Source organism: Syngnathus scovelli, chromosome 14 (genome assembly GCF_024217435.2).
Source record: "Syngnathus scovelli strain Florida chromosome 14, RoL_Ssco_1.2, whole genome shotgun sequence".
Classification (NCBI taxonomy): Eukaryota; Metazoa; Chordata; class Actinopteri; order Syngnathiformes; family Syngnathidae; genus Syngnathus; species Syngnathus scovelli.
Window position 1 is genome coordinate 8,804,252 of NC_090860.1, and position 24,052 is coordinate 8,828,303.

Below are 24,052 nucleotides of genomic sequence, written 5' to 3' on the forward strand. Positions count from 1 at the left end.
TGAATAAATGAATTCATTAATTCATTAATTTAAAAAAAAAAAAACAAATAAATACTTGACTGACTAAATAAATAAACAAATAAATAAATAGAGCGAAGTGAGAGCCACAGGCCACTTTTTTTTAGGCCGAGTTCAATTACTTTCGTTTGAGTATTTGCCACTCCAAAATCCTCCTATTTGACAATTAGGTCTTGTAAGCAATTATTCTTCATTGTTCTGTTGTTGAACTTTTCGTTTTTCTTGTCCCACATTTGACTTAAATGTAACCTGTAACACAAGGCATTTCAGTTTTGTGGTGTTTCTGAACACTAGGGGGGACTGTGCAAAAGTGTGTCGTTAAGAGACCAAGTAGACACAAAAGACGAAAAAGAATAAATACTGTGTTAGGAATGTGGTTGCCCTCTGAATGTAAAGACGAAAAACACTCCCTCTTGAGAATGCTGCAAGTTATGAACAAAACTGTCCAAGTGCCCTTTCACAACTTTGCATCAGCCACAAGTGGAAATCTTGCAGTTCCTTTTCCTGTAAATGCTACACGAATTCCAGCGAGTCTTTCCACATGCCTCTCTCTGCATTGGACATAAAAGCAAAGAGCTGCGAGCTGCTTTGTTCTACACGCCAAGAAAACAGAGGCCCGAGAATCAAGTTCCTTGTATGTGAGCTGATTGGGTCCACTGCCACATCACGTTGGCTGGCTTCCATACGGCTGCCGAGATAAGACGGTATTAACGCAGTCTCATCCTCTGCTTTAAGTGTTACAAAGTCTTTGGCAGGATTTAAATGACTCTTGAATGCACACAAGGTGATTTTTGCTATGAATCTCTTTTGATACGTTCAGTTCTTGCCTAATCTTTTTGTAGCGACAAATTTCAGCCTTTTTCTGGCTTGAAAGTTATATTAATTGGGGGAAATTCTGCCTGGTCTGATTTTCATATCAGCACATAGCAACATCCCTGCTGCAGGCCTGGATGAAAACCCTAAATGAAAATTATTGATCCCAACTTCCTCTGAGTTTTTACATTGCCTGTAGAAATCCTGCACTCAGGTGTCGTACAGCTTGCTCATTTACACTGACCCCAATCCTCAGCACATCCAATGATTTAATCTTCCCTGGCAGGAGGACCCAGAGCAGCCCCCCGCTCACCCTCCGAACATGCATTTTTAATCAGTATATTAAGATGTCACATAACAGTCTGAGCTCATCATCTATGCCGCCGGTCATAGCACGTCGTAGGAGTTGGGCTATTTGGGACACGATTAGATTCAGTCGCTGGTATTTGGTTGAGAACCATGACGGGAAAAACGAAGCCTTTCGTGAGGGTCACGCTGAGATGAAACTCGATATGAGTTTCTTAAGAATCCATGGTGAGTCGCCACGTAGCGACAAAGAGAGGAGATCATCTGACTCATCTTCTCAAGGTCTCCAAAGTCTCATCGCGCAAGACTGCTGATGCCAAGCAGTACACTGCGAAGCCCGGATAAATATTTGAAGATGTGTTAGTGGCGAAAGTGAGATGACTCTCAGCCTGTCACTTGTGCTTTGGAGTCGCGGCATCAAGCAGGGACCTGCTCAGTGACATGGCGTAACTCGAGCAATGACACGAGCGAGTGTATCCGCTCGGCGCCCTCCCTTGCCCTGCTCGCAGATAGCCCTGTCAGCTATACGCTGTCACACGCATCAGCCTCCAGGTCGGGTGGTGAGCTATACGTGCTGCAGCTCTGCCTTCTCCTGCCCGTACCTAGACAGCTCTCTTCATCCTAATGAGCTCTGTCAGAGTGGCATTTGACATAAGCCATCAATAAAGCACAGCTGACACTCTGTCGGACTCTCGCTGGCCTCCAGTGCCAACAACTCGCCATCCCGAGTTGCACTTTTGATTAAGTGGAGCGTTCGGATATTTTTTATCATGTTATTCCAACATGAAATAAATGTCAACCAGGTTTAATGCAAATTCTACTTTATTAATTCATGTTCACTGTTGATTGCCGATGACCTGTTAAATATGACTATATAAATTGTAGTCATATTTAATTTGGTGTTTTTTTTTTTCAAATATATTCCCGCTTCCTTGTGCTGTTCCAGTTTGAAACTAAATGAACAGATATAATTTGAAAGCAAGCTCATGCAAAGGAAATGAAGATGGACAATAACACTGAGTGCAATTTTAGATCGACGCACTTCACATTGCTGCTCGGCACTAATAACACAAAGTTACAATTAAGTTTGAAGGGAACAAATCGACTCGCAAGACCCAATTACCGTCCTGAGAGTGACAAGGGCATTACGCTGCGCCCAATTTAGTATTTATTATCAAGTAGTATGACATCACCATAATATGACACACTTTATGATTCATTCTCTGCGAGCGGAAACTTGCTCCCGTTTCTTTTTTTGTGCCTGAAGTTCAGGACTTAATTAGGAAAGTACATAGCAGCAGACTTATAAAACAAACCCAGCGAGTGATGTTCAAAATAAAGCTAATATTACTGCCGCTATTCTGTTTTTATAGATCCGCACTTACAAGTCATCCTAAAGAGACTGTGTGTAAAGGTAATAGAAGAAAGCGCTACTACATAGCAGACAAAAGAGCAAGTCTGTCAGAAGAGACATTTATTGACAGCCGTGTGTGTATATGTGTATGCGCTGGTAGTAAATAGGAGGAGGCACACGCTGTAGACAATGTGAAGTGGAGGTGAGGCCCGGGTGGCACGGCTGTGGCGTTGTGACCTGTGCCCCGACTCACGCATGGTGTAGCTACCCGGCGCCAGAGGACCTCCTGACTGTGATGAGTTTTGACTCCTGTCACCTTCCAGTGTTGTCAAGATCCTCTGACTTGGCCTTGGATTTTTCTGTTTTATTTTATCTGAGCTTTTCTGCTGCACAGAAATGCGTTGGGGCTGGTCTTTTGAACTTTTATCAAAGCGGGCCTGCAGATTGTCATATATTTTTTTTTAAAATGATTTGGACTTGTGTTTTTGGGAGAGGACCTCGTGCTCTCTGTAGCAGTGAATAAGAGACTGAGAGAGTGTGGGTGGCTTTATAGGGAGCATTCAATCAACCCCCTTGTTTGACTTCTATAAAACTGCACCACGGGGCGGCATGTTGACTGAAAAGGTGTTCTTGTTTTTGCAGAGTATCTCTTGTGTGACTTCGACCGCCAAACTTTAGGATGTTGGGAAAAAAAGAGCTCGGGGCTCGCGGTTCACTACGGCACAAAAATGAGGCAGGAATTGAAAAGAAAAATCTGCCCCAGGATTTTTCTTTTCTGTTATGCTCTTCCAGATAAAAGCTACATATTTTTGCTGTAGCTCCAATTTGCCGGTTTCTGTCCATAGCTGAGTGCAAGAGTGGATTTATTTCTCTAAATGACCAGCTTGTCATTTTAGCCCTAACAGCCAAACATTGCCTTTCGCACACAATTGCGCTTGTTGTGCAAGTTGTATAGGCACTGCTTATGTTCATTAACTTTCTCTGCGCTATATACCACTCACAAATACAGGTAATATATGACCGTGTTGTCTGATGTCGCCGCTCCCTCGCTCCCCCCCCACCTCACCCACCATCACCAGTTTCATTTAGCCACTCTCTGGCCATAAATTGACTGCATTCAAGATTGGAATGGATGTAATAATTACTTGCACTCTATAACATACTCTGTAAATGCCCCCACCCTTTAAAAAAAAAAAAAAAAAAACAGGGCAAGATTCAATGTATCTCTAATGGCTTTTTTGCAGAGCATTTGCAGTTCAATCTCACTAGATTGTTTGTTTGCGATAGGTGAATGTCCTTTGGCTTACATGTGCAACTCGTAAAAAAAAAAAATTATGAGAAACATTCAGTATATAGTATTGCACTTTTATGCTGCTTTGCAGTCGGATAATAACTACATGTGTACAAGCTTGGATATTCATTGATGCACTATTTTTAAGGGCAGAAATGCAGATAGAGGAAAAAGCATAATGCTGATACCAGGCTTTTTTTACGGTATCAGTCCTCATGACATTGACCAATATGATGATGTTTATTATCAGAAATTAGAAGACTAGAAAATCGCCATTAATTTCATGCAAATTTAATAAAAATGCTATATTGGGATATAAATGTGTTTTTCAAAACAGATCTGTCATTTAGAGGGAAATTTTATGTATTAAAAGTACTAGTGGTATCGGTGCTTGGTATCGGTATCAGCGATTACTAAGTATCGTTCTGAAAAAAGTGGTATCAAACATCAGTGATACTACAAAATCTTGCATCACATTGTTTTGTTTGTGACTGATGCACACTCGTTATGTCAAAGAACTCTTGAGATTAGCGCTGTCAACGTGCACTGCAGTCGGATTATTCAATTCTGGGCTCAATATCATATTTGCCGAGTTCCATAGTCTCCACATGAATCGGCTCATCGGAGATGAGGCCAAAAATCACATGCGCCGTAACGACAGTGTTCTTGTGTGCTATGTGAAAACAAAAGCTTGGGGGAGGGGTATGTGTATGAGGAGGGCAGGGCTTTGGCATGTGCACCCCCCCCCCCTCCCGTCCACATTGGCCGCCGTGGCCCATTGGCTCCCCCCGATCTGTGTCAGAGGGCCGTGTGACTGAAGGACGCTGGATTACATACACTAGGGGCCAACGGGTCAGCGGATAAGAAGTCTTCTCTGTTACCGCAAATCCACAGATTAAACGTAGCGTCAAGAGCTAGTGCCGCCCTGGGGGCAAATGGCTCTGAAAATACAACTCTCTGAGAGCTTTAGCTTAACCCTTCTGTCACCGCGGCGCAAGCAGGCGACCTTTGCACAGAGCCACTGTTAATTCTCTACACATGAGCCAGACTTTCAAATACACACGGGTCACGTTGAGGTTAAGGGGGTATATTGCTTGACATGATATCTTAATTGGAACGTTAATCTCACCCGGATGAGTTAATGTAGTAGAAATCAAATCCTGAAGGCTGCTTTTTCTACGTCTAGCATTGCGCAATGCAATTGCAGATTGCAACCTCTCAAAGTAAGAACACGAGATTTGGTGCATGTAAACGCTTTGTGGACTATAGGCGGCGGCGGCGGCGGCGTGGGGGCAGGGCAGATGGTGAGAGCAAGCAAGGTACTGTAGGTTGCATGGGAGTGTGGCAGGATGGCTGTTGGTGACAGGCTCTTGTAGCGTCTCGTCTGCTCCAGTGATCCTCGGGAATCTGGGTCATTTCCAGACGGTTCACATGGAACTATTCCCCACTCCTTCCCTCCTGCTGCCCAGGGCGAGCTATGACCCAGCTACATTCGAATAATGATGATGAGGACACAAAGTAAATGTCTCTTATTGTCATTTGGGGGATAAGTGAGAGGTGGTCACCACCCCCTTCTTTTAGTCTCATGATATCAGCACCATGTTTGTGTCATGAGCATGTCACGGGAAAACCTTTTCTGTCACAGTACTTCTCTAAAGCTTACTACTGTGAATTCAATTAGAAAAAGATTCATTCTTGTATTTGGCAGAAAAAAAAGGATTTCTTTCATCTTGACACGGATATTATGTTCTTTAGGTTTTGCCTTTGTCTTTATTTTAGTATTTTACTCAATACGTAAGCTTGTGTTTATTATTGCCTTGGCCAATGTTTGCTTTATTGACTCTTATGAAAAACTTCAAGAAGATGTTCTTTTGGTTAATGTGACAGAAAATACATGTCTCATATTTTTTTAATAATGGGTGAGGTATTGAAACACTAATCAGCTAGTGTCTATCTAGTAGTATTTTTGCTCAAACCAGATTTTACTTCAGGCCATTTTAAAATATTATTGTTAAGTAATTTCTTTCTGTCTGTTTTCGAAATGATTTGGAATTATATTGCAGGCTAAATAGTCACATGTGGTGTTTTATACTTTTGATTAAAATTAGATCATTTCCAGTTTAATATCCGCAGTGTTAGTCAAAAGAAATGAGCACTTTAACACTATTGTCTCGGAAATTTAACATAGAAGGCGGCTGCAGTAAATCACATTTGGTGTGCAGACAAGCGTCTGCTGAAATGAGGATGCACGAAACAAATAGACAAAGGGGGAGAAAGATGTTTGAATGAGATCCACTGTGTTGTTGTCTTGTGGTAATGTGTGGAGATATTGGTGTCAGGAGGCCTCACTGTGACATAGGCCTAGAGACTCAGACTTCTTTCAACCTTGTGCAGTGCAAAAATACTAATGGCATTGTTACAGGCTCATTTTTAATCTACATACTTTTAAATATACAAAATCAAATTTCTGCTCTATTTTTAATATATATATATATATATATATATATATATATATATATATATATATATATATATATATATGGATATGTGTGTATAAATATCTCAATGAATCAAAAATGAATGAATGAATGAATTAAAAAAAAAAAAAAGTGTCCATAAACCAGACATGTAGCCACAGACTACAATTGTTATTTGCATCCCTCCGTTTAACGGATCAAAAGCAACCTGGTGTTTTATTGATGGTGCGCTTCCTCGAATAAGTCCTTGTAAATTCAGTTTGGGACAGGCAGTCTGCGGGGATGAAATATTTACAGGCAACTAAATATTTCAGAAGAGCAGCATGTCAATATACCTTCCTTGCAGCATCCCGTGGAGGTTTTATCCTTTGTTTACCAGCTGTGATAATGTGTTGACCTTGATCAACAAAACCTCCCGGTTGGCAGTCTGACTTAAATAACGCGGCCTAATAGGCTTTATTTGTTCGTCGACGGGAGCACGCTTCTTACAGTTTATGCAAATTGTGAGCTTCTTGAACTGCACGCTTTTTACTTTTTAACCCAAGACGACGCGTCTGCAGTAAACCAGCAAGAGAATGAACAGCTTCCTGTGCAGAAGGCATTTCATAACCCCTCATCAAGCGTCTATAATTCATGCACAAAGAGCCCGAAGGGGATACAGCGCAGCGTGGATGCGCGTACACGTACGAGGACGCGCCTGTCTCTGTATATGTGTGTGTGTGCGTGCGCGCACCACTGTGAAAATAATATCAGGCCTTTCCGTTAGAATGAACTTTACTACTGTATCCAGCCATGAAATAATCTGACCCGACACTTCAAACCATCTGCGCTATCTATCTGCCCTCTTATTTACTAAATCAGCCTGAGCACAAAACGGAGTGTGGCTGATACTAAAGCCTGCCAGGGACATCATCATCGTACATATACACACACACGCGCTTGCGCGCATCTTTCTCTCAGTCTTCATTTACTGCTCTTAAAAAGTAGCATCACGTTTACCGAAAGATGCATTCTAGTGTTGCATATCAATGCAAAAAAAAAAAAAAAAAAGCGCACATTTTCAACTGTAACCTTTATTTCTTTAAAGGGATAGATGCACGTCGTAAATAGGGCAGTAAATTAGATTTTATGATTATTCTGTATTTTGGAGTACCTGACGTAAAGGCGCACTGCTGTGGATGGAAGTGTCGTTTTTGTTGTCAAAACAAGCCCACCGTACAAAACGCTTGTTTGGAAACCGCGCGACGAAACGACTACGGACGCCCGGCAAAAAGGTCAAAATGTTTATATATTATGTTTTGAAAAGGGAGGCGCTGAGATGTGCATCGCGCCCGATTGGGCCAACTTGACAGTGATTGACGTGCAGCCATGGCAACCGGCCAGCCAATCTGCCAAGTCCAATAGGAAATCATCAGAGGGGCTTGACTGTCTTTTTCTCCCCCTTTAAAAAAAATACACCTCTGCTCCGGCTCGAATCCTCTCCTACTTTGAATCCCAGCCCACCTTGATAAATACATCGCTGCGCCGTCATTCCTTCTCCGGTCCTTCCGATCCCTTCGCCCGCTAAGTTTAGCCAAAGCAATGGTGCGTTAGGTTGCCCCCACCTTTCCGGCGACATCGATCTGCATTTCCCTCGGCTCGCTTCAACTTTGGGGATTGCCTTGTGTGTGCGTGCGTGCGGGCGCGCGTCTCGCGGATTGCCTTGGCGCGCGTCAAGAAGCCGACGGAGACGACGTGGAGGAGAGAGAGGAGCACGGAGGGGCAGACTCAGGAGAAGCCTCCATGTTTCAGCTGCCTATTTTGAATTTCAGCCCCCAGCAGGTCGCCGGGGTGTGCGAGACTCTGGAGGAGAGCGGCGACGTGGGCCGCCTCGGCCGCTTCCTGTGGTCGCTGCCCGTCGCCCCGGCGGCCTGCGAGGTGCTCAACAAGAACGAGTCGGTGCTGCGAGCCCGGGCCGTGGTCGCCTTCCACACGGGCAATTTTCGCGAACTCTACCATATCCTGGAGAACAACAAGTTCACCAAGGAGTCGCACAGCAAGCTGCAGGCGCTGTGGCTGGAAGCGCACTACCAGGAGGCCGAGAAGCTGCGCGGACGCCCGCTGGGGCCGGTGGACAAATACAGGGTGCGGAAGAAGTTCCCGCTGCCTAGAACCATTTGGGATGGCGAGCAGAAAACCCACTGCTTCAAGGAGAGGACCCGGCATTTGTTACGAGAATGGTACTTGCAGGACCCCTACCCGAATCCCAGTAAAAAACGGGAGCTTGCACAGGCTACCGGACTTACACCCACACAAGTAGGAAACTGGTTCAAAAACCGAAGACAAAGAGACAGAGCTGCGGCTGCCAAAAACAGGTGAGAACGCGCATTTTACTTGTTTTGTCTTTCCGTTAAATATTACTGCTATATACTTTCCACAATTTTAGCACCAGCACTATTTAATTAGGACAGAAATGTATCTTTATTTCATATTCGGGAAGTCTACAAGATCCCCAAATAATGTTGCTCATTTTAAATGACGCGCAAAAGAATGTACTATTCCAACATCACCACGGAAAAATGATTTTATTCTTGATTCTGGTAAAAAATCCGAGCGATTAATGTGACCAACGCATTTGTTACACTAATGATTAATAGCTTTATATCTTATCTTTTTAGATTACAACATTAGTCTGGTACATTTTATTTTTAATTCGTGCTACTGCAAATTAATGCATGATAGATGGATGACCTAAACATTGTAATGATTTGTTTTGTATATGATGTCATGTTGTTGTCTTATTACTACACTTAAATAAAAAATGCTATTATATATATGTATTTTTTAGAAGAGGAAAAATCTAGATTTGTGTTTGCCACTGCAACCATGATTGCTACAGGGTTGTCGTTCTTTGTGACGCCGTGTCCTCTTGTCCAGGCTTCAACAGCAGGTCTTGTCCGGGGGCTCTGTTCGCTCCCTGGCCGACGAGGACGGCACCGTGGACCGTCTGGGCAACGCTTCCAGTCCGGAGGCTACCCTGTCCAGCAAAGCGGCGGCCTCTGCCATCTCCATCACCTCCAGCGACAGTGAATGTGACATCTGAGAGCTCTCCGGCTCAACTCTTGATGAATGGAAGCAGCGAAAAGGGGCGATGAACGAGTGAAAGACAATCGAATACAACGACTCATAGTGCCTGCGTTGCGTTACACACACACACCCATACATGCAAACACGCACATACACATGTAGACATGGATATCAGACGCCTGCCAAAACCATGCAAGGATCGGTGAGGCCTCTATACTTTTATTTGCATTTGACCCTCGGAAGACTGATTACTCCCCCATTAAGAAGGATAAAAAAAAGAAAGTATAGAGAGCGCCTATAACCTACCGTATTTCATGTTGAGAAAGAACTGTGCTATTTTTACGTTTCTTTCAAAAGTTTTATAAATAATGTTTATTTGCCTATTTAAAAGCATCTGCTCTGTCTTTTTGGATTTCATCTTCATTCGCTTGGTGTTTTTTAATACTTTACCTTGTGCACAGGTGGACCTGTTGAGCATGCGCGCTTTAGTGACAATGTATTTTAAGTCAAAGGGAACAAGTAACTTAATAAAATAATTGTGGATCGAGAGAGATCATTTTTTTGTGATTGGTGTTTGAAAAGACGGAATATAAAAACGGAAATTGCATAAATTCATGTCTTGATGGCTGGCTCTATCTGTCCACCCTGACACATTTCACAGCGAGCCTTAATTGACCATCATGCTGGGCGTCGTGTAATGCAGGGTGACAGCGAGAGGTCAGCGAGAGGCCGGCTCACTAACCCGGATGATGCGCGGGGAGAGAGCATCATGCACATGAAAACACGGCAGATTGTCGACGTGCACAAGCCTTGCATTGCGCGCATGGACGAGCACTTGCCGTCGTCTTCTTGGATAGTCATTGCATGCTTTGTTGCAAAATTACCCGAGAAGAAGAAAAAACAAAACTTCTATTGACGTGAAATGTCTGCGAATATTTACAAAATTCTTATTTGGGCAATGTGTAATGTCACAATTGTTCTGTGTTTAGTGATTATTTCAATTTGGGGTTTCATGTCAAAATGGCTGATGTAAATAAAGTGTGCATAGTTTATTTCTGAAATTTACAACTTTGCCCCAATAATAATAATAATAATAATAGTTGTGATGTAATAACAATAATAATAATTAATAATAATATAAAAGAATAATCCGCCTGTGATTTTATAAATATTGGTCCATTAACAAGCGGAATGTTTTTTCATGTTTTCTTCTTTTTTTTTTAACCGCAAAAGAAAACAAATGCCCCTCCCCCACCTCTAATAAGGAACTGCTGCGTTTCCATCTATTTCACCAACATTTGTCTTAATCGTCAACAGTGCCTTTTGAAGATTTTTTCATACTATTAATATAGAAAAAAAGAGACGATGCACGAGCGCATTTTTTTTCTCAATAATATTGACCGTGTTTTTTATTTAAATTATGCATAGCATCCATGTGGCACAACTGTGACAGTATAGTCCCACTGACAGCAGTTAATATTTTGTGCTATCGTAAAACGAAAAACAGTAAGGATGGCACAAGTATTATTTTGAATGTCTAAAAATGCCTTCAACCGCAGTATTCTCCTTAATCCTAGGTTATTGAGAATATTGCTCAATCTACGGAAACTGATTTTTTTTATGACTATAAGCCAAGTAGAAAGGACTAGTTCCAGGTCGACGACGTTTTTTTTAAATATATTATTTTGGTTATGATTTAATAATGTCGATAATGTCGCTTATATGTTTGTTGTAATATTACTGTAGTAATAGAAGAAATGAGGAATTAGGAGGTTCAGTGTAATTCCCAGTCTATATGTATTAATATGTAGGCCATGTTTTTTTTTTTTAAATATATCTGCATACTGCATACATACATTTTTCACGCACACACACGCACGCACGCACACGCGCGCACACCTAGTTCATCTTTTGCTATACACTGGGCACGTTTTTTTTTTTTTTTCCCTAGATAAACAAACCTGCATCTGCAGGATTCAAATGATCACCCTAGCAAGGGCAGCTAATTTTAGATGATATTCTTGGAAAAAGCTCCCACCCCACCCCACCTATGCAGCATCGTCCTTGTTCCATGAATATTGCGAGAATATTCACCCCCCACCCCCTCCCCACCCCGCCCCGCCCACGCTGTTATTGCTATAGAATGGAAGAAATGACGCCCCCTCCGCAAGTATGGCAGAAGGGCGAGTTCAAGTTGAGCTTTTCCAAGTGTATAGGGCGGACACCTGGTTGGCTCCAGTTTGTAATGAATCGGTCCACACTAACTTGTGAGATGCACAAAAGGCTTTCAAACACAAAGCGAATATGAAAGGGGGGCGGGGGTCGCGAGGCTTTTTGCTCTTTATTTTTGGTGGCTTTTCTTTGGAACAGAATGTCTGAATATTTCCGTTTCCATTGAAAGTAAGAGGAAGGAGGGAGGGGGAACACATTGAGGGTGGGTGGAGGGGGTGTTTCTCTCGGTCAATAAGGTTGTCAAACTGGTCAGCGGTAATCAGTGCTAATGATGGCTCTGAGGTCCCCCTCTTGGACAAAGGGACCCCGCCGCTGTTTTGTGAAGGGTCCCAATCCAAAGAAAAGACTCCTAGCATGTGTGTGTCTGCACTGTGGTCTGGTCGTGCATTAAAAGGGTTTTAATTACCATTTAAGTATTTTTTTCTGGCTTGTTGTCCCAACCTTCCGAATACCCGCGCAGTAACATTTATTGTCGTGCACGTTTGACTTCCTCCCCACACACGTCACTTGCTATTTAGACAGGTAAAGAGTTGTCTCTTTTCAGCCTCAGTGGTATGATGAAGGTCAGCTTGCACTCTATGCATAATATCTACATGCTATTGTCTATATTGCAATGATGTCAAAAGCCATTCTAAGCACTATGGATGCTCATGGTGCAAGCACAACCGCCACCTGCACTTGTAAGGAAAAAAAAGAATAACAAAATAATAAATACATTTTTAACTTAACATAAAATGCCATTGGAGGGAAAAAACGTAAAATTATACATGTTAAAGATATTGTGTAAAATCTACTTCCTTGGTGTTGAAGCATCTCCCCAGCATGAGGTGAGAACATTCACACGTCAGGTGTGAATATTGGAGAAAAAAAGAATGAGTGAATCTAGATCATCAAGTCAATAATTTTAAAACCGTAACGCAGCCACTTCATAAAATATTTTAGTGATTTAGTCAGATTCGGAACTATATGAAATTTAGCTTCCTGGAAACTAATGAAAATTTCACTCCTAACAAAGCAGGATCTATTCATCATAAAAGCAGCTCACCAAGCTAGACACTTTTTTTTTCTTAAAGGAAATTACATTTTGGACCAATTTTATGACAGATTTGATCCTTTTTATTCTTCCTCGCCATTATTCTTTGTCCAATAGGAGGCGCACTTGAGCACTTGGCCTGTGGACACTGACTTCCATTCATTCTATGACGTAAAATATTGTTCAGACAGTCAGGTTCAGGAAAAACAAACAAACAAACAAACAAACAAACAAACAAACAAATAATACCTGTCCTTCATCTCATCATTTCCACAAGGGCACCTTGTCAAAATGTAAGAAGGGTTGCAAAACTATGTGGATATGATCGAGAAACACTTGTTGAAATCTTCCAAGCAAACACCAGCACAACATTGAGAGTGAAGAGTCCCACCAATGCCCCATTGCAATTCCAATTTGCGTCATCCACGCCTTTGTCTTTGATGCAAGGTGCCAAAAAGGTCAACATTGTGCAAGGACATTGTGACGCAGTCATCATTTTTATACACGGACACCACTGCAATAATCAATGTCAGTTTTTGTGTCGATTAAATGACATATCGTAAACATTCCACGAATGATTAAATGTGGAAAAACACTGAATAAATGGTATTGAATTTATGTAACGTAATTGGAGATGTCATAGATTTCCATTTAATTAAGCAAGCTCCTTTCTCCTTGCACCAAGCATCAAAATGAGTTATCATTAGAATTTGTGCATTTCAGTGCGTATTACTGCATTTCCCACGCGCCATTTCAATCAGAACCAATTAAAGCCTCACTTTTATGCAGTTGTTTGTGATGTGCCATATTGCAGTACCATTTTAAGTACGCGTTGCCATTCATAGAAGCTTGGGTTCTTTTTTTAATCTAACTTTACAACAAAAATCCAAGACAAAAAAAAAAAAAAAAAACACCCTTGTTCGGACAATGAGTTAAAGTCTGGAGCTCAACACTAATTATTTATTGGATCAAGTTGTTTTTAAATCTAACATAACAACAGAAAACAAACAAGAAATCACCCTTGCTCGAATAATCAGTTATTATTTGTTAGATGATATTCATATTTTCTCATATTTTAAGTGTCGTATTTGTCGTATTACAGTTAGGCCCAAACCTTCTTAAAATGGCATTGTCTTAAGAAGTTAATTCTCGTAGTATGGAATATTTTTTGCCTGTGTAAAATTATGACATTACACTAGATGCAATCAGAGAGGTTGCAGATTTTTATGTGAATCTATCCGGTCACTGCCTGAGCTCAGTTTAGCCCTTAATTCACTTTGTGAAGAATATTTAATTGACAGTATACAACAATGATTTGTGAAGAATATTCAATTTATAGTCAATATATTATTACAATATTAATAACAAACATTGTGGTTGCTGCAGATGAAAACTTTGCTACAACCCCAAAATCTTATTTCTAAGTTAATTTCAATATGTGGCTAAAAAAAACAAACATTCCATGACTTTAGCATGGGGAAAAAAGGGTCACTGGTGCAAACCCAAAGAAAAGTTTCATTTTTCCGTAAAGTTACCACATAACAACTCATTATTAATATAAAGTCCACATAAGTTGACATATTTCATCATGGTTTGTTTTAGAGATGGTCTGTCATCCTTTTTAAGGCTATCCACACGTAGATTACTCTTTCATAAGGTCAAACTCAATAAATATTTTATTCCAGTTGTCATCGAAACTGAAACATTTAATTTACATCCCCATATACTACTGCCAACTAATTTATTCATCTGAGTTTTACTCAGTTCTTATTATACAATGGCTCGGTAGAGACCTCTGCCGGAGATTTTGTTTCACTACATCAAAACTCCCGTGTATGCGCGCGCACACGTACACGCGCGCGCGTTAAAATTTGCACAATAAAAGCAAAATAACTCACTAAATAGTTGAAAGTATTTTAAAATGATGAATACAATTTAACTGTAATCTACAACTGAACTGTACTATACTTAATTGAAAACAACAAATACAACAACAAAAGTAAGAACCAAAACCACGCACTGTCTGAACCTGCATGGTTTAAATATTTAATTCAGTATTACCACTAGAGGGAGCCTGCGTACTATATACTGTACTAATAATTGAGATTAATCGTAAATTGAATGTTAATAGTACATGGCAGAAAAGTGCATTTCAGTGGTTTAAATATAGGAATTAAAACTCACATCATGCATGTTCATTTAACACCTCGGAAAATGCTTCTGAAAATCAATTGCTTGTCATTTTCCATTTTTGACCCAATTGTTTTTAAAGATGTAAAATCAACTGTTGTACCACATTTTGGCCACAAAGGGGAGCTCAAGATCCATCAAAGTCTGCCTTGCTGCTTTAACAGTTCATTCCGTTTCACACAGATTGTGTTGGTGAAAGCTCCGCACATCAAATTTTAATTAAATATATGTTCCGATTAGAGAACACAATTTACAGACAACATGCCTAGAAATTGCATTGGTTTAAAAATATTTATTTTCAGACAATAGAGCTTCGAGGTGTTTGACTCAGGTATCCACACTAACAATGTAAAGTGATTTTTTTTTTTTTTGTGGACAGGTTGTGAATGTACATGTGCGATAAAGTGTATAGGCAGAGACCAAGGGCACCAGTTTCGATTTTAATGGTCTATATTTATAACTCTCTGGTCTCTAGTTTCTGCAGCTGTTGCCAAGTTGAAGTTCAGCACCTTGAGCCCCTTCTCAGTCATGGTCTGGGGTCAGAGTTATAAACCTGCCAAACTCTGAGACAGAGAGGCTGAAGCAGACATTCAGGCTGTCAGCTCAGATGTCTTTGCTTCAAGATGTCGAAACCCAGTCAGTGCTCGATGAAATTCTTTTATTTAGACCAGGATTCTCCGACCTTCTTAAAAGCGAGAACTTGGGTATGGATTCATGCCAAGGGTTTGCTTAATTAAAAAGTAAAAGGGAAAAAGAATGGGGAAAATGTGCATTTTCCTTTTTTTTTTTTTTTCAAAGCTGATAATAATTCAATACAGTACATGGAAAGGTGGCTAAATGTGTTGTTAAGTGGAGTAATATTAAAAGTATTTTGTGTTGGTCCCAAGATGCCTGCATCATTCCGTCCAACACGTGAACGTTTAAAACTAGCTGGTTGATTGGACATCAAACATCTCGTTTTCTCCGTCCTGCATAACAAGACTTCGAGCATGACTGTCGGTTGTGGACTCATCAGGGCTCTTTCCTGGAGGGGCCTGCTGGAAAACACACTGTGGAGGAATGGCTACGTTTATTTTACTTCTTGCAAGGAGGAGTTCATCACTTGAGCAAGCTTCACCTCCTCCCTTCCCTCACTCTTTGGGGAAGCAATCTCATCCTAACTAATTCCTGGCTCGGATTCCGTGGCCCGTCTTGTGTTGCTCTCCTTCGCATCCATCTTTCTCTCCCTCCGTGTCCCTTTCACCATCAACCTCGCCACTCTTCTCTCTAACTAAAATTGGCCCGGCAGCTTTTTCACTGCCGGCCTTTTGTCCCTGCTCAGGGAGACGTTTGGCACACAGAGGATCGTATTACAACTTTCATTTCCTGAATGTTTTTCTTTTTTTTTTTTTTTTTTTTCTAGCATGGAACCAAGAAGGGTATTTTATCCGGCCCCGCAGTACAAAGATGAAGGGCAAAGGGAGGGAGATGGCAGTTCAGATTCGGGGTGCTGTCACTCCAACTTTGGCAGACAAATAAATGGACATAGCTGCAGGGTTGTGAAGGAAGGATGATGTTTGGGCTTGGCCGGTATGTTTAGAAAGGAGGGGGTCCCTCAGCTATTGGTGAGCCCCACGACGTCCCTCAGGAGAGTGAGGTATATTTCATTATCCCATACCCCTTCCTCTTTTTGCGTCTCCGACCCCTCCCCAAATACACCCTTGAGCCAGAAGCGGTGTCTGGTTGACTCGCTCAGAAAAGCTTTCGAGTGATAACAGTGATCAATTATTGATCATATGGAGATATTATTCCTATAATGTCTTAGTAAACCCACTGGGCCTTTCTGTAATGGAGTTGACGCACGTTTAGTAGTTTGGTGGTAAACAGGACTGTCGTTCTGAGCAAAGACTTGGAGAGAATAAGAAACCTTTTCCAAAGTTCATAAGACTAACTGCGGCTCTCATTTTACCACTTTTGTTCCGAAATCATACGGATATCTGATTCTCCACTGCCAAAACTGGATTTTGGATTCGGCAACATGTGATTTATGACTTGGAGCCTCCCGGGCACATTTTTGTTCTCAAGTCCTCCTTTATTCTTATTTTTTAATTTTTTTTTAAGACAGGTTCCACTGCTCACCTGTATGTGATGCTGGCCATCATTTGACATTTCACACGCTAATATTTGGGGATCCTTTGCTAAGTCAACTCATCGTCCAAGTCCAACCCATTTTCTCTTTCTTCGCGCCTCAACTCTGGGTTAGCCATCACTCAGCCAGCCGGGAGATGGAGATGAATAATTCTTTCAGCTCAGTCACGTAGTAGCTTCCTCCTGGAGAAGCACTTTCCTATTCTTGTGAGTTTTTTTAACCCGATACGGCCTCATTAGAGTAATTCACTTTTTTGGAGGTCATATGTGTGTGTTGTATTTCCTCCTTCTCATAGTCTGGCCATGGACTGCACAATTTTCTATATGTTGTCTCAAATTGCAATTCCCACTGTATTGGTTAATAGCCTGCATTGGAAAATCATACATTCAGCAAAATTGTGAGTTGTATTTATAATAATTGGTTTAAACTATTGCTTTACATGAAGGTAACAAGTGGCTCAAAAAACAGATGGAGGCTGTTGCTATGGAGACAGACAGAGAGCCCACGATACTCACACTTAATATCAGATTTGTAGCTGTTTGATTTAAGTCATTCACATTTCAGCTATCCTTGGGCTTATGCTTTTCCATACAGAGATGTGGGCGTTTGGAAGTAGGCTTTAAATTATTTTTTTTATCAATTATAGCATTCTCCCTCCATGTATAAACAACGATCTGTAAAAATGGACGTGTGCGTTTGAGTATCAAGTGTAGTCTGGGCATGCACATGTGCATTAAAACATAAACGCAGAGCATATTGGTACTAACATTGGAAGATTTTTGCTTAGAACACCAGCAAAGGGACATTTATCACATTGCTGTGGCCAACAGTGTACTGTAGCTTTACTTAGCAAGTCTTCATTCACATATCACAAATGCAGTGGCGGTATCGTCTGGGAGGACTTGCATGCGGTGTTTTTTTTTTTTTTTTCCATTGTCATTGCCAACATTGGACATTGCGGACTACAGTGGTTTTTTTTCATGTCTGCATGAACTATGATAGTTTTGTCAGTGTTCTCAATACAAAAAATCTTTTCAAGCACCAAGGAGAAAAATATTCAGTATTTTTGCCAGGTCCTTGTCATGTAAACATATCCTTGTGCTTTCGTGCTTTCTCTCTCTTGTTTACTAGCACACACACACACACGCACACACACACACGCACACGCACAAACTCAGACTGCGTGTGCCTTTGGGCCAGGCAAAAACATTGTCAGATCCATGCATCATTGGTAAGAAAATCTCTCTCCCCCCCCCTCCTCCCCTCCCCGCTAAGTCGGGCCTGAAAAGATCCTTTTGTCCCTCATGACTCCCCCCACGTCCCCTTCCCTTCATCACCCTCCTCACCGCCCTCCTCCACCTCGTGATTATTATGGATACCTGGGAGCGTCTCCTACCCGGCTCCCCGCCCGACCTTCCGCCAGACCGCGTTCGAGGCCGCTCAGCCGAGAAAGTGTTTCATAGCGCAGACGCACAGCCCGAGCGCTGCCAGCGCAAACATCAGCGTGAGGCCGACTGCGCAAGCTCACGCTCGCCATGTTTATTTGCACACGTCCAGGCCCTTCCTGCTGTTGATTTAGAGCCACTGCCACTTTACAAGCATGACAAATGAAATGCCCCGTTGATGACTGGGAGCCCTGTTTGCCATCAGCAGCTGTTGTTGCTGGCAGCCACGACTTCAACCTGCGCTTTTTGTCGTTAAACGCCTGCTCGCCGATGAGGCCTTCCGTGGAAGGGCACATGGCGGCTGATATGGCGCATAGAATTATGAAAGCAACATTTCCCCCTCCGATTCGGAAACGAGGGATTTGAGAGTGATTAAAAGCAGCATGCCGGTTTCCATATTGGATTGATTTTAGTCTTTCACACATCCTGAAGGTGACTGATGGCTTCTCACTGTCATGTGGCCCCCAGAGCCTGTTTAATCCCGTCTGTGTCTCTGCCGTTCTGGATATGTTGTCATTAGATTAACAGGTATGAGGAGTCACTTTGGTGGCTTTGTGATCACCTGTTTGTTAATTTGTGAATATTAAGCCACACTCTTGTGCCAAGAAGCTGAGCCATATGCTGAGCACTGAATGATCGGATCATCGGAAGCTCGGCTCTCTGCTGACCTCTGCTGACTGCTATGTGTTGTTTATGTTCACGTTCAGCTTGCATATAAAGCAAAAATAAAAACTAGTGGCACATAATTGTGCCATGCGTAATGATCAGGTGTGCCGTGGTAAATTATCCAATTTGACTTAATTAGTCTGGATTTTTTTTATTTACAAAAAAATGTTTCTTAGTTCATCTATCTATGCCAACCATGTATAATGATCAGAAAATTTAATACTCTTTCATCAGATGGCATTTTGTTTGATGGTACGTCAAGACATATAGATTGAAAAACACTGTCCTCTACCAAAATCTTTTTCTTCTTCATCACCTAACGCTCACCAAAACACGTTTGTGCCCAATCATGCGTCACGGTCCTCTGCTGAGACCAAGCACTAATTTGTTGAATATTTTAGATGTAATAAGATCACGAGGGTGAGTTCAGGGAAGGTGACGGCGTAATTGAAACCGGAACATCAGGATATACTGCACTTTTTACACCAACACTTGCTTAACTATTGTCAACATTTACAATCTGAATGTTGAATTGAAAATTTCCCATTGTGCTGTTTATTATCTATTGCTTCTTTCACTTGTGATTGTTCGACACAACTAACGTTCCCATTTTATCTGGACAGAGTCTGTGTAAAAATCCATGTCAGTCAATCTGCAGCTATTAGTATTTTGGGGGTCGTAAGGAACGTTGCAGAGTGATGTGATAATGCAAAATAGCTGGAGGCGCACACCCAGTCACCCCCAAAATGAATCTGGTGCTACGTCGGTGCAGCCCTGCAATCTTTGCAATCAGCCAGTATAATGCTAACAGCAACTGTTTCAGATTATGCTGCAGGAAATCCTCAGTGCTCTCTGCTCAAAACAATTTACCCTGACATGAGTATGGGAGGGTTGGTGGGGTGGGGGGCATGTCTTCTTTATGTTCAAGCCCCATTTTGATAACCTTATCTCCCCAACAATTAAAAAAAAAAGTTAGTTGTGGTGTTTTAATATTACGGTTGTCATATTTTTACCATGCATTTTGTTACTATGTAAAGAATACTAATATCTATCCCATGTTTATTTGTGCTTTGTATTTATTTAATCAGCCAGTGAACTTGACTTTTATTTAGGGTTTTCCCCCTTTCCCCAACAGGATGTTTGCCATTTAGGTTTGAAAACCGCCGTTCTATAAAGGCAGAGGGCTGACTCGTTCCCATGGCCCGGAACGACAAGACAAACTCTTGGTGAGTGACGAGAATTAAGACAGCAAAAAATATCCCCCCCCCCCCCCCCACACACACACACCCCCACCCGTCCTGAAAATCGACCCCAAAAAAATTCACCGAAATTTTTTTTTTATTAGCGTTTGTTTTACAGCGGCTTCCGTTTTGTGACTATTTGCTTATTCTAAAAAACACGACGTAATCATTTGATCGAGCTTTATATTTAATCATGCAATTGACGATACATTTCAGTGTTTTTGTTTTGCGCAACGTGTTAACGTGCGGTGAGGTGGCGATGTTTTCAGACAGCGATCTTTTCGTTTTGTCGGGTTTTTACTTAAACGACTGCTGGTGAATAAGAAAAGACAAATGCATTACTTTTACTTTTATTTGAAAGGACCTGACTAGAATTATTTTAACAAAATATAAATTAAGAAAATGCGTAGTCCACGTAAGTGTTTTGTTCAGGGTTTTAGGTCTTCTTTGGGTTTTCATGTGCAAGAGTAATAAAAACCTCCTGTCGGGGTGATATACAGATTAAGCGCATAAAGTAATTTTAAGTTCGAATCAAATTTAACGACAGAGAAGTCAGTCTATACAATAAGGTAGGCTACTATAGTGTTATTTCATACATCAATCTGATACACAGCTCATCAGTCCTTTTCTGTATTTTTTTCTTCGTCAAATAAAATAGCGTCTTTAAGAGCCCAAATCCACAAGGCTGGAGGTTAGGGGTCCCAGCAAGGAGTCCTGCAGCTGGTGCGGGTGTCCGTGCATGCCGTGCACCGACTGTGGGGCGCCTAGCCCGGGCATGGAGTACGCGGAGGCCCCGGGGTGGACCATGTTGCCCTGGAGCAAAAGCGCAGAGTTCTGGTCGGGGCTCTGAGGGGGAGAAAATTCGTCCTCCGAGCTGGACATGAGCGACTTTCCTCCGTCCAGCGGGGACAGCTGGTTTTGTTTGTTGCCGCCTGCGTTGTTGTTTTCGCTGTTCTCCCTGCATGGGAGAAACGACACGACAGTCAAATCAGGTCGCATCTTGGTATTTTACATTGGCATGCCACCTCTGAGAAGATTTTTGATTTTTCAAGTAATAATCTTATTGGAATAATTTAGCAGAAATGTAGCATTAATTAAACTCAAACGTGAAAATCTAAACAATAACTATAAAAAAATAACTGTTCTGCTTTTCTAAACCAGGCACTTTTTTAATATTAAGCAACAGGACGTGGTTGGAGTACCTTTCCTTGGCTTCCGCGGCTCTGTCCCTTTGCCGTCTGTTTTTGAACCAATTGCTGACCTGCGTGGTGGTCAGTCCCGTGGCCTCGGCCAGCTCCCTCTTCTCCCGCGGGGACGGATACGGATTGTGCGTGTACCACTCCCGCAGGACCCCCCTGGACTTCTCTTTAAAGCAGTAGCTGGTTTCCTCGCCGTCCCATATCGTGCGCGGCAGTGGGAATTTCCTCCTCACCCGGTACTTCCCGACAGCGCCGAGCGGCCGACCGCGCAGCTTCTCCGCCTCCACGTAATGCGCCTTGAGCCACAGTTGCTGCAGCTTGGGGTGGTTGTGCGCGGAGAATTGGTGGCTTTCCAGGATCTTGTAGAGTTCCCGGAAGTTGCCCCGGTGGAAAGCCACCACCGCTTTCGCCTTCAGGACGCTCTCGTTCTTGTGGAGGTGGTCGCATGCGGGGAGAGACCATAAGAAGCGGCCAAGCCTCTCTAGGTTTCCTCCCTGCTGCAGCACCTCGCACACGCACGCCACTTGCTCCTGGGTGAAGCCGAAAGACGGTAATATCGACATGATGTCCGTGGTGTAGGGGAAAAAAACAAAATTGACGTTTATGCCTTCTTTTTTTACTCCTCGCGATGCAAATCCTTCCGCGTCGGGCCTGCCCACTCTCCTCGATCTCCGCTCCTCGCCGCGCTCCCTTCACTCTCCGGCAGATTTGGGATGTTGATTGTCGGGACAATTTGTTCCTCGAGGAGATATGTCAGGCTTAAAGGGAGCCCAGTGCGTTCCGGTGATTGGCTCTGCGTCTGCCCTGCACCCCTGTACAGCAGAGCAGTACTGACTTTGCAGCTCCGTTTCCTCCCCAGAGGCTGCGCGTCAGGGGCTGAAATAGGAGCGCGCCTCCACCTCCACCTCCCGCCCCCACGGCAGCTCCTAAACACTAATCAATTATTACAGACCTCTTAAAGGCCGTATTAACGTGCTTCGGCATATTATTTAGAGTCGGGATTAATCGCACACGAGCAGGGAAGTCATTTACATTTTTAAGGCGTGCAAAAATATTTACCAGATAAGCAAAATAAAAGCAGCACGATATGTATTTGTTTGGGGGGGGCTGTAAAAGATTATTGATGGGGTTATGGTTTTTTCCCCGTCTGTTTTGAGGCCTTTAGTTAACGCCTACCTCCCTTAATTACATACAGATTGTTGTATCTGCACAACCTTTTCACAGTCGAATAATTACCAAGGCCGTTTATTTTACGAGGTGATATAATTTAATAAGTTCCTATGGTTAGCAAGCCTAACCATTTGGTGTTTGTCTTTTATAAGACAAACCGCAACCTGCCAAACGGCCCAGAGACCACCGATATGTGTGCGCGCGTGTGTGTGTGCGTGTTGCGAAAGCGATCCTGGCACGGTTGATTAAGATATACAGTGCAGATGTATTTCAACAGTAAAAAAAATAAATCTCTATACAACTCTGGTGCATTAAATTTACTATACTAGTTTAAAAAACGAGCAAGAGCGAGAGACCCCGATATGATTCATTTTGATGTATAGGCGCTGCACAGTCCAAAAACAATCTCAATGCAACTGTCGCATTAAATTGAAAAATGGCGTAGGCTACGTATCTTTTTAAAAAATGAAGCTTTGGCACTTCAAATTTATGTTTACGGCGTCTTTTAATTTATGTATATCCGCGCAAAGAAGTAATATTATCACGATGAGTTATCTTGGCTGTTTCCTCTATTTTTCTGGCTCATCATGTTTTTGCAGGTTTGCTCCTTTTATCTGGCCCCCATTTGTGTCTGAGATTAGACCGGCACCGTAGTGCATGGCTCCATGCAGCGTTTTTCGGTGGGCTGAAATACTAAACCGATCCATTAGTAAATGAGTTCTGGGTACCACATTGGCCCGTGCTGCAGCAGTTTTTGGTTCGAGCCTCAAGGATCACATTTCTTCGTCTGCACCACACACACCCTTGAAACCGGATTCCCCTTTTCAATATGCTTATAAGGAGCACATTTCTGGTCCCAAATGGATTCAGCTTAACATTAAAAATGACTGCATGTCTGTTATTCATACTGTATGGTTAGTCAATTAAATCAATAGTTTTTAATATATCAGTAATTTAAATCTATGTAATTATAACAAGTGTCACTTTGTCGCCTTTTTAAAAAGTAGACTAAATGTACAGGTGTTGTGATTTTTTTTTTAAAATACGCATTTAAATTATTTTATTTAGTTTTTCTTTTATTTTTATCAACGCAATTGGTAGCAAATGGAAAAATTTTAGAGTTTGATTTAGTTATTTCAACTTATGGCATGAACATTGGGGAAATTCCGTTTTAGATATAATGACATGCAACAACGCCCTTGACGATGATATGCGGATGCTGTCAGAGTTGCGTAGCTCAAAAGCACGTGACCATATTCCAAAACAACCAGCAGCTTTAGAATTGGGTTTAGTTTTGCCAATCAGTAGCACTGCTCTGACAGCGATGCCTTTTGGATAGTAATATAACAATTAAGAAAATATTATTGATTATTATTTTATGGTGAAAACGTGTGGGTTAACGTTTTTTATAATATATTTTTTA

The 24,052-nt window shown here is 42.0% G+C and overlaps 2 protein-coding genes across 2 annotated transcripts; one reads left to right on the top strand and one right to left on the bottom strand.

The window, feature by feature from the left end:
• Window positions 1-7,684: 7,684 nt before the first annotated feature.
• Window positions 7,685-9,874, top strand: six6a (SIX homeobox 6a). The gene is made up of 2 exons (XM_049741257.2): window positions 7,685-8,613; window positions 9,176-9,874. The coding sequence occupies exons 1-2, from the start codon at window positions 8,042-8,044 to the stop codon at window positions 9,339-9,341; spliced, it is 738 nt and encodes a 245-aa protein (XP_049597214.1). The 5' UTR covers window positions 7,685-8,041; the 3' UTR covers window positions 9,342-9,874.
• Window positions 9,875-20,594: 10,720 nt separating this feature from the next.
• LOC125980928 (homeobox protein six1b) lies at window positions 20,595-22,326 on the bottom strand. Its single transcript, XM_049740596.2, has 2 exons — window positions 21,463-22,326; window positions 20,595-21,218 (listed from the first exon to the last, which is right to left on the bottom strand). Exons 1-2 carry the CDS (start codon window positions 22,020-22,022, stop codon window positions 20,924-20,926), a joined length of 855 nt encoding a protein of 284 aa, XP_049596553.1. The 5' UTR covers window positions 22,023-22,326; the 3' UTR covers window positions 20,595-20,923.
• Window positions 22,327-24,052: the final 1,726 nt, after the last annotated feature.